Source organism: Pocillopora damicornis, chromosome 2 (assembly GCF_964200805.1).
Source record: "Pocillopora damicornis chromosome 2, jaPocDami1.2, whole genome shotgun sequence".
In the NCBI taxonomy this organism is placed as follows: Eukaryota; Metazoa; Cnidaria; class Anthozoa; order Scleractinia; family Pocilloporidae; genus Pocillopora; species Pocillopora damicornis.
Window position 1 is genome coordinate 6,402,517 of NC_142671.1, and position 11,188 is coordinate 6,413,704.

The 11,188-nt window shown below is 35.9% G+C and overlaps 2 protein-coding genes across 3 annotated transcripts; one reads left to right on the plus strand and one right to left on the minus strand.

Moving 5' to 3' along the window:
• Nucleotides 1–390: 390 nt before the first annotated feature.
• LOC113683105 (proton-coupled folate transporter) lies at nt 391–6,970 on the plus strand. 2 transcript variants are annotated; one of them, XM_027200312.2, is made up of 5 exons: nt 391–570; nt 2,257–3,331; nt 4,542–4,625; nt 5,298–5,454; nt 6,233–6,970. In XM_027200312.2, exons 2-5 carry the CDS (start codon nt 2,290–2,292, stop codon nt 6,453–6,455), a joined length of 1,506 nt encoding a protein of 501 aa, XP_027056113.2. In that variant the 5' UTR covers nt 391–570; nt 2,257–2,289; the 3' UTR covers nt 6,456–6,970. The 2 variants fall into 2 exon arrangements, with proteins under 2 accessions (XP_027056113.2, XP_027056114.2); XM_027200313.2 differs by having other exon boundaries at nt 408–966.
• On the minus strand, nt 6,753–9,188 carry LOC149049686 (uncharacterized). The gene has a single exon (XM_089198515.1). It carries the CDS (start codon nt 8,805–8,807, stop codon nt 7,413–7,415), a length of 1,395 nt encoding a protein of 464 aa, XP_089054641.1. The 5' UTR covers nt 8,808–9,188; the 3' UTR covers nt 6,753–7,412.
• Between the last annotated feature and the right edge of the window lie 2,000 nt (nt 9,189–11,188).

Here is an 11,188-nt window from a genome sequence, read left to right on the forward strand (position 1 = left end):
CCCATTTTATACGGTCACGCCAGTTTGAATAGTTTTTCGAACAAACTTCTGTTTTTTCAAATGTTCCTTTGCTTTATTATGCGATCCACATGCCTAGCATTAGTCGTTTTATCGACACATTACACCCTACTACCTGCATGCACATTCACCATACTGTTCTATTTACACTTCCTACGGTGCTGACAAGGAGAATTTGTTTAAAAGTCGAGGGCTTACCTGATGTCTTATTCAGGGGTGGTGTCGTAAAGAGAAAGTAGAAGCTTATCACTCCTTGAGTTGATGGGGGAGGATTATGAATGAGTGCGTTACACTTTTGATACCTATAACAAAGCGGGTTTTCCCCTGCACGTGACAAACTTTCCGGTGACTCACGCACGACGGTGCCTGGAAACGAATTTTTGACGTGAAAAAATTCTAATATGGCGCGCGAGAAAGCGAAACGTGCACCATTCCGGAAGTTAGATTTAATTAAAACTATTGAATACGACAATTCAAACAGGTCATTTACGATTTTCATCGGAGATATAACAGTGTTTATTTCATTTATCTCTCGTTACAAGAGGGACAGAGGTTAGTATAATTATCGTAAGTCATGTGATGAATTTCCTCTATCACTCCTCACTTCTGTAGCTGTGGTTGGGCCCAGGCATAGTGTAGTTCAAAGGCTGTGTTGTACGATATCGTAAAAACCTGACGTTACTGCATTGCCAATTCCTCATCGTAGTATCTCAAATTATTCCTCAACGCCATGAGTTTTATTCCACATAATATGCTGTATGTATGGTATCCTAAGAGATCCCACATGATCAACTAATCACAAGATACCCACACAATATCACATGGCCTCTTGCGGTATCAGAGGATCGTAAAAATTCACTGCTGACTATAAATCATATATATCGCCATTTGGGGATTTGAAAAGGAAACACTGTAGTGGATCGGAAGGTTACTCAACCATTTACAGAGGTAAACAACGACTTTTTTTGTGGGAGGAGTTAGCTTAAGGCCTAGTGGACATACTCTACTAATGAGTCACAAATACTGAATTCATCTCTTGTCTTTAAGAGAGAAAGTGAGAGAATCTCATGGTAGATGATTGTGATATAATTTAAATTTCATTTTCTGTTACAGTGCTAGGCAAGTCGTTTGCCTTCGTTCAGTCAGACTCCAAAGCATGCTATTCAATTTCCTTTTAAGATAAGGATGAGTTTTAGAATTTGACCTATTAGACTAAAAATCTGAAGATTTCATACTAGATACAAATTGCTCTGATGTAGGCACAAATTAGAGTTTTACTTAAAACTACCCTTTTGTGAAGGAGAAGTCAAATCTGGTTAATTTTGTTGCAACTCAGTGAGGGTCATTTGGTGCAGCAACATATTAGTAATGAGATTTAACTTTGGGGTCATAATTGTCTTTCTGCAATTTCTTTTGATTCCATGGACATTTGTACCTCAGCATTGCAGAGACAGAATCAACCAAAATGAACTTATTTAAGAAAATGGCTGAGAAAGGGGGTCCTGTGCATGTTTCACACCTGTCAAAAAGTAGTAATAATGCATCACCAAAAATTGGGTAAACAAGTTTAAAGTTCACATATTGTGAAAAGCAAAAAAAAACAGTTCACTGGGGTTTTAATTTCATATTTTCACTGGTCATGAAAATTAAAACACTTGATCCTACAACAGGCAATAACCCCTTTCCCCCATTCTAAAAATGATCTACTTTGTCCAACATAAAGAACACGCTGTGAAAGAAAAAATCTGCTAAGGGGGATCAGGGGAATCCAACCAATTATCAATTTACATCCTTTGGAAAATCTTTTACAATTGGTTGGTAACTCTTCCCATCTGTCAGTTATTAAAACAGTTACTAAAACAGTTACTGACAGTAATACACAATTTGCTTGAGATTTTAATCAGTTGGGATGAAGCTGGGAGTAAAGCCACACAGAATGTCCTTAAGTGGATTGATATACTTATGTATTCTCTTGGTCATGTCATCTGATTGTCCAGGTGAGAGTAGTCCTGAAAAGGAAGGTTATTGGAAGCGTTCACTGATGTTTCAACAACCTGACTCTGATGACAACTTTGGACCCATGCCACTCTCACCTGGACAATTAGACTACATTGTATGTACTAACTATTACATGTGGGGTCACACCAGTTCCTACATTATCTTTTCTTTACACACATTTTCTATCTTTTTTTCCTGCAATTGACACTGCTTTTCTTTCACATTTATCTTTTTTTACAGGGTTAAGTGACTAAACTGCTGTAAGTGAAGAAAATGGTGAGGTATTGGCCTGTTATAGAGCTTCTTTCATTTCTGAACTTTTTTGGAACAACTCTGTTGGACATTATCACTCAAAAGTACATCTATGGCAGTTCAGTGAAAGATCATGCAGATTTTGAGAGACCCAATTGTTGTAAAACATTGAATAATGCTACCTGTGGTGGTTTAGAAAACCCTGGCCTCATTTCAGCTGATAATGATCATTGGTTACTTTATATAAATTTAGTGTCATTTTTGGTAGCAATGCCATCAACAATAATTCTTGGAATCTGGAGTGAGACTGAAGGACGCAGAAATGTGTTGGTTGCTACCTTGATAGGCATTGCCTTACGTGCAGCTTTGTTTACCATCATTATAAAGTTTCAAGCACCGTTGTACTTTTTTGTGATTGCTAGTCTGATGACAAGTGTGGTGGGATACAACACTAGCTTCATGGCATCATGTATGGCATATACTGCCGATATTACAAGTAATGAACAAAGAACTTTGAAAATTATGTGCTTAGATTGTGCAGCAGGGATTGGAATTGGCTTGGCTTATTTTATTAGTGGGTTCTATTTGGAAAGTCAATCTTTCTATGATATCCTCTGGCTTATCATGGCTATTATGGTATTTAACATTTTATGCGTGATCTTCCTACTGGAAACAAATGTCTTTACCCACGAACTTGCTCGAATCTGCAGATGCAGTGATTTTGTGGGCATTTGGAAAATTTTCAGTCATGATCCAGGAAATGGTCGAAGATGGCGCTTAGTTACATATAGTGCTGCACTATTTGTTGGTGGAGTGGTTTTTTATGGGACAAATGATCTGATTCTTTTTCATGCCCAAACATATCTTTGTTTTACTCTGATCCTGTTGGGTTTCTTATCTGGTGCTCTAGCTCTGCGATACATTGTAAGTCTGGTCTTTGTCAAGTTGTTTCAGACCATCTTAAAAATGGCCAATAACCTGATCATTGAATCTGGTTTACTGTCCCTTTTTGCTGGTCTTATTGTGGCAGTATTTAGCAGGACAACACGTTTTTTATTTATTGGTAAGTGTTATAGCACTATCTATTGAATTATAAATGCATTCTGATTGGTTCTTACTTAACCTTTTAACTCCCAAGATCTGATTGTGAATTCTCCCCTCTAGCTGCTACATATTTCCTTGTCTATTGGTTATGAGAACTTGGTGCTATATCAAGATAACAGCTTCTACATGATCAGTTTGAATATTCTCATTACCTGTTTGTTGAATAATGCATGAATGTTATAGGGAGAAGTTTTATGTTGATCACTTCTGGAAGTTAAAAGATTAATATCATTAATATGATAATAAATAAATTTAGTTATAATAATGTTAATATGATAATAATATGATACACACTCAACTGCACCTTGTGTGTCACTTTTTTGTTCTTACCACAAATTGATGCACAGCTGTGATCTATTACTATTACTATTTGTGAGATACATAATGGTATCAATTGTGGCTAGTCTTACCTTCAAGAAAATTCTGAGTTTCTATTATGGATTCAAATGCCTGGTATTGAAGAAATGTCCAATTGTTGTGTTGAATACATTACAATCCTCTTCTTGCTTTGCTTTATGTTTAAAAGATGTTGGTTGTAACTGGTTAAAAAAATGTCATTTTTCCTTCAGTTCCTACTACATTTGATTTTTTTATCAAAAAAATTGTAATTTGAATTTATTTATATGCATTCTCCAAATAATGATTTAAAAAGCACAATCATCAAAGTCTTAAAGTGGATTCTGGTCAGTCTTGTGCTTGATATGGTCATGACTGTACATCAGTCTATAAATATTTGTATTCACAACCTTTGGAAATAATATTCTAAAGAAAATCAAATATGAGACAAGCTATTATTTCTAAGATATAGCTCAGCGCTCCAAGCTGGGACACATAACAAGCTGTAGTGTTTTATGACTGGGTGTTTATAAACCTATAAATTTAAAGTGGGATAAAAAATTGTACAAATGCTATGTAAAACTGTTCAAAATATTGTTACGACAGCTGGAATCTTATTTCTGGGGACCATTTTAACAATTTAAGGTTGCCAATGGCAAGTTGGGCAGAAGCCCAATGTATGTATACTAGGTATGTAGTATGTGGTATAGTAGCCCAATGTATGTATTAGGTATGTCTCAGAAAGACATACCTAATTGATAATAGGGCTCACTTATGATTCAGTAGTTTCTACTGGTATACTTATTAATAAACTTTTCACTTTTTTTTATCAGTTCCAGCATTTCAGTTTTTAGGTGGCATGCCATTATCAGTGATGAAAGCCAGTTTGTCTAGGCTGGTAGAACCTCAGGAACAGGGTAAGATGGAATAGAACATTTTTTGAACATGCCACATTTTTTTTTCTTAAAATGCAAAAAAAAAACATGTGACAAACACTTGGTATGCAATACAATATATATAGTATTAACATATAATAACAACTTCAACATAATAATACTTTTCACCAGTTATAATGTGTTACTTTAACCAAAGTAATGTGGCGCATGTTACTCCTTACTACATCTATTTTGAATTCTTACAGTGTTATATTTATAAATTGATATCCTGGTATATTTATTATTTAATTACTCAGTTACTCATTTCTCTACTGTTCAATATCACTACTCACTTCAATTTTTATGAATATATAATTAGTTCTCTTTTCTGATGGTTAGAGCTTTGGTTAAAAGTTTTGAAGATTATTCTCTTGTAGAGACTGAAAAGTGAACATGTACCCTTCCCTCTCTGGTAAGGGATGTAAAGACAGAACTAGAGAGAGTGGTGAAAAATACCCCACTTTTGCTGCCCAATTTAATCAAAATTAAAGCCAGTAGTGTTGATCTAGTTAAAATCTTTAGGCTGTAATAAAACTTATTCTCTGTCCACCATTTGTAAACTTTAGTTAGAGAAAGGGACTTTCCCTCTTCAATAACCACAGCCACAATTTGCTATAACTTTTATTTCTAAAGAAACAACTCATGTTTTTATAGGAACATTGTTTGCGGTTGCCTCATGTTTGGAGGCCTCAGCAGCCTTTCTTGGAGTTATTCTATTCAGTGAAGTTTATGATGACACAAGCAAGATATTAACTGGACTACCCTTTGTGATAGGAGCCTTGTTACTGATTGTTCCAGCTGGTCTTGTTGGGTTTGTAACACTTACCTATTTCCTCAGTTTACCTCTTGTCATTAGAAATATGATTAATTGATGAACTGATCTGTTGATTATTTTATTTGATGAAACAATGCATCATGTTCAGTAATAGGCTGCAGATTATGTCAATATGTGAGAAGATCAAAAAGTGATGTCTTATGTGCTTTTTTTGTGATGATGACACAAAGAGTAGTTAATGGTGACATCATCTATGTGTCTGTTCTTCAATAGACTGAGAGTAAGGACCATTTAAAAGGTGTTCATTTTTCTGCCTATTTTGTCTCATTCAGATGGACACATGGGTAGATAGATGGTCAGATGAGTGAATTAATATTAGATAAAAATATGGTCATAATGATATGGAAAAGAGAAATGTGCAAAATTGTACATTTTTAAGATCTAGCAATATTCATGTTCAGTTCAATAAAGTTAGAATAGTTAAAAAAAAACTTGCAAAAATTCATAACTTCAAACAAAAAAGCATACAATAGCATTTTAAAACAAAAACAACAGTACTTCTTGTTAACTAAATTTGAAAGATTTAAATGCGGTTCAGTTTTCTACCTACACACATTTAAGGCTAAGTGGTCCAAAGATTAGCAGCCATGTGAAAGTTTTGAGCTAAAAAAATGGAATGAGCCTTTAAGTGATGACAGAATTGACGAAGAATGTGAGAGTAACAGGAGAGTTCTTTGGAGTTGTTCTATCAGTTCCTTGGTTCTAGGTGAACAAGACAGCTTACTCATTTGTGTAATCCCTCTTTTGTCCATAGATTTTTGCACAAAAATGAAGATCCTACTTCAAGATATTTGTTTTTCCCAGAGGAATCAGAGTGTGACTTTGGTCACCAGTGTACAATCAGTGTCCGGTCAAAATCTGCTCCAAAAACTGTCAGTGTGCCCGTGGTTTCTAATGAAGACTTTGTTGTTGTGCATCATCAAAATGAATGCCAGACCAGCAATGTGGCTACTAATGGTCGCCTAATGCCTGTATAAATTTGTGCAACTGATAAACTATTTGCACTCTGCCAAACTAACAATTTTTCTAATGGCATTGTTCATTGCTTATCCAATAACTACAGCCATGAACAAGTGGTGTGAGAAATTTTTGTCTTAGCTTTGCAGATGGTGAAAAGATCATCTGCTTCATAGACTGTCACGTTAAACCTGATTTGAGTTGTCATTATAAATGTTATTATCTCCATTATTATTACTATTATTATCATCACTAGTATTCATATAGACCAGTCAGTATTATATCATTAGTAAATATTTTATAAATACAGCATTTCGTTCCCTTGATGTGATATATTCTTTCTTTCAAGAACATGTTGTGAGTAATTATGAGATAGAAATTAACTTAAATTAAATTAAGTTATATTGTGTTCTGGGTGGCATTAGAAAGAGGCTTTGGAATAAAGTTATTTTTAGTGCTTAAATCTAAAATTTACAATAATTTCTTGAAATAATTGAACAAATGCTGAATAAAGAAAATACCAGGTATAGTATTATGTTACATTGAAAATTTAAATTATGCTTGTTACAAATGATTGAGTTTGTATCTAAATGTTCAAATCTTATTGGTGCTTAAGGGCCTCCAAACTGTCCAATTAGACCTTCCAATTAGAAACATTTGCAATTAAAAAGACTAAATCCAATATCTCAGTAGCCAATGAAATGCAACCGCAGCCTATCAAAACCAAGGAAAATTTCTCAAAGGAGCAGGTTGATAGATCCACACCGACAACAAACATGGGCAAAATTACCTGGTTCAACAATAAAATTTTAATTTGGATGTTTTCCTTAGATAAAGCAAAACTTTGAATTAAAGAAAGCTTTAGAATGATAGGAAATAGTTGTCGAGATTGAAAATACGACGAATCAAATGGGAAAGCAAGTTGTCGTGAGAGAGATACCACCAAAAAGACGAAACAAATATCTTCTGCTTTTATTCTACCACGCCCCAGCGTATTTTTCTCTGGCTTCTTGAACCTTAGCTGAATGTGTAATTTTGTGAGGTTCTATTTGCTTTCGCTCAACTGGCTTGGGCCGAAGTTTTGGAAAATATGAAAAGGTAAAAGATCTTGTAAAGGAATTGTCCAGAACTACTTTGTTGTAACTATCCCATAGCATTCGATTACGTTCCCGCTGAATCTTAGCTTCCTCGACTCTCCTTTGTCTATCCCTGGCTTCTTTTTCTTTCCGTTCTGCTTCCATTTTTCTTATTTCTTCGAGGCGTTTCCTCTTCTCCTCTCGCTTTTGATTCCACCTCTCAGCAATTTTCCTCCTCCTTGTGTTTTCCCGTTCTTCTTGCAACTGAATGTCCATCTCTCTTTCCTTTTCTTCGGTAAAAGTCAACGCGCGCTTGACATTCGCAGCGTGTTCGTTCAAATTCCAAAATGCCAACTCTGTTATCAAATGTTTAACTTTAATTTTTTCAATTTCTAAACCACGCTTCTCTAAAATATTGTCACTTCTGGAAACAACCCGTACGCGTTTTCGTTGAGCAACACCCTTCATCTTCGCCTCTTTATGAGAAAGATCTTTCTTCTTTGAATTTATCGAAGTGTTATTTATTTTTCCCCTTTCTTGTTGCTTTTTAATTGTACCTTTATTGCACTGTGGATTTATTTCGTGAAGTCGTCGATTTTCACGTGTCTGTCTCAAAGTTTTCCTTGCATCCTTGACGATTTCTCGAAAATTGTTTCTCAAAGCGCGTTTCTTTTCTTTAATTTCTTTTTCGGTCTCTTGCGGTTTATCAGTCATACTTACTAACTCATTTTCACCGACTGATAAATCACTCAGCATGTATGGACTCGAACAGAATTTGGAATCTTCTTCACAGTCAGTGTGATCACCGAGAATGGCGAAAGGAGTTTCCACAGATGCTATGCTTGAATTGAAAAGCATCGTCGATAAACTATCCACAATAACATTTCCGCTGTTACAAATGGAACCGTCAGCACTTTTGCAACCCTCTGTACTTTTTGATTCCTCTTCTGATTCAACAAATTCGTCCTCTCGTCGGTTCACGCGCTTGAACTCACTGTCCGTGTAGTTGTGAGTACTAGAGTAGGAAGTCGAGGTTTCAGTTTCAGTTCCGGATTCAAACAATATTGATTGCCGTGATGTTCTATCGAGATTACAAGTAGCATCGCCGCAAATTGTTGGCTCGTTAAGCAACATTTCCGGTAACGTAAGAGAAGCAAGTGAACTGTTACGACTAAGGTCGATGTTTAAACTTTCCAGTCGTGATCTAGAGTGAGTCATACTTTCCGTATCTCCGTCATAATATTCTGTTAAAGCTGAAAGTTTTCTGCTAGAAGATGTCGATGCTGAACTGGACATATCGACTAAAGCCGGCTGGCGACTCAACTCCGAAGAGGTAAACTGCGACCAGTTTCCCACTGATTTGTTTTTATACTGAGCTTGAACATTTCCTAACGGCCACAGATGTTGGCATCAAAAGCAAAATTACAAAATTACAACTTTATCGCAGCCGGATCACAGGTGTAATTTCGCTGTGACAAAGGAACAGTTTCATTTTAAGAATAGGAAGGACTCACGTGTGTTGTTGAGGTTTTGTGAAAGAAGTTTGTAGGCTCCATAGCCTTGCTTGTGCTTTCGTTCAATATTTTTTTTTTCTTATCCTCAAACCTTTACTGGAAGTAGTGTAGGATAAATTGATTGCTTTTATCGGTGCTGTGAACGTAACAAAGTACCCCTTTGTAATGTGAAACTTCTCTTTTGCTCAGATTCTTTATTCACTTTATAGAAGACCTGTCGATCAGTCGATGATCGCGCAAAGCTGTTCATAATTGATCAGCAAAAGCAAAACAAAACAAGATAATAAAAAGCAACCTTCTTATTTTATCCGTTTGTTATGTTTACGAGACCTGCGGTTTTTTTGGGTTTTTCTTGACAACTGCTGAGAAAATGTCGATAACTACTTAGATATCCACTATATACGAACATGTTTGATTATGATTTGAAAACAAACTTTTAGAATGAATCAACATTTTTTTTTGTTTTTATTTTTTTTCCTCAGAGACTGAATCAGAATTTTCAGTTGAAGAACGTTATCGTAAAAATCTTATCACTTTAGGCATTGCTTGATTGCTGGACAGGCTTTATCTATATTAACGCTTACAGAATGAAGACTCCGCAACTTGGGTTATAATTTGCGCACAGTTATGCCTTTTAATTTATTAATGAAACCGAGGACTATAAAAAAGAAAAGACAATTCAGTTGAATTATCTGTAACCCTTAGAGAAGATAAAGGAAACAAGAAATGGATAAAAAACCTCACTGGATAAATGAATGAAATGGATGAAAAACCTCGCCTGATTGGTTCTATCTTGGATATCACTTAACCATGTGAGTGATAATGTAACACAGTCAGACTATGATAGCACAACCTGTCTCATTTATCTCATTAGGTATTGATAAAGGATTGTAAGATTCAACGGAACGCTCACAACAGAAAACAATTTGGCTGTTTTTGAAGGAAAGAACTCAGTAATAACCCCCTTCCCCATTCCCCCATTTTCCTTTTCCTGAAAATAATTGGTCAGGTATCAACATTCAGTTTGTATCATCATATCATCAAAATAGAACAATTTTTTGCCATCACTTTTAAAAATGCTTTCTGCAATCTTTGGGCCAGATTATGATTTTGAATTAAAAAATGATAACGTAAAAAAAAATTTAAGCTTTCAACTTTTAGTCATTTTCACTCAATTATCATCACAGTTTTCTAGACACTTTCTATCTCATCCAAGCTCAATTTCATAATTGATAGCACTACGCATTTCTTTATCGGCTGACCCATGGCGGTTGAATGTTAAATGAATGCAGCAGCTGCTGGCAACTGATTTTCTTTAGGGAAAACATCCCAGTGTGAAAACTGAGAAGCGAGGCCCTCTATTATTGCGCCTCGCCATGAGCAAGACGGCTGCGCAGCCCTGCACAGTCGGACTGTCCTTCCCAGTCTCCCCGCCGAAAATACTTATTGCTGAGAGAGAAGTCGCTCGTATGAGGTTTATGTCTTAAACTACGTAACTAAAACATTCCTTCCAGAAAATCGCTTCCAGAATGAATCAGATGGAACATAACTACAAGATCAAAGACTACAAGCGTTATGAAGCTCCAGGGCCGTTCATTCGAACCGGCTATCGCCTGAACTATCCGCAAAACTACCCAAACTCACAAGAAACGCGGAGAATGGAGGAACGATTCCAAACAATACAATGGCCTCGAAACAAGACGCTCGTCGGTTTGACCGACCAAGGAGATAGAATGAAGTTCACAAGAGATCAACAGATAAGCGTATTGACAAATCAAAGCGAAATGATTGCTGATGTGCAACATCAAAGACAGGTTCTTCTCGATACAGTCAAACGAAACATTCATGTTGCTAGGGACGAATTTGCTCGGGATGTTTACGTTGGCAGACCCGGTGTTCGCGATATGTTACGAGGCACTCAGCCGCTCTACAAGGTGATCAACAATGGGACACTCTATGGTTAAGGATTTATTTGTGAATTTTATGCTTTATTCATAATTTTTGACATCTTATGGCATTTTTTCTTTTATATTTAAGTATTGCATCGAACAATGCGAATTTTTAAGAATTTTTACAGTTTGTCTATTATTTGTTTCGGTGAGGTACATGGGGTAGACTCGCTCTGTTGTTTAAAACGCCTTTTTGATATACGATGAAAATGTA

Excerpts from the sequence above, each read along its gene's own strand:
- LOC113683105 (XM_027200312.2), top strand. The coding sequence starts at position 2,290 with ATGGTGAGGTATTGGCCTGTTATAGAGCTTCTTTCATTTCTGAACTTT. Across the intron at positions 4,626-5,297 it reads GGTAGAACCTCAGGAACAGG|GAACATTGTTTGCGGTTGCC; the intron begins GTAAGATGGAAT and ends ATGTTTTTATAG. Across the intron at positions 5,455-6,232 it reads GTTCCAGCTGGTCTTGTTGG|ATTTTTGCACAAAAATGAAG; the intron begins GTTTGTAACACT and ends TTTTGTCCATAG.
- LOC149049686 (XM_089198515.1), bottom strand. The coding sequence starts at position 8,807 with ATGTCCAGTTCAGCATCGACATCTTCTAGCAGAAAACTTTCAGCTTTA.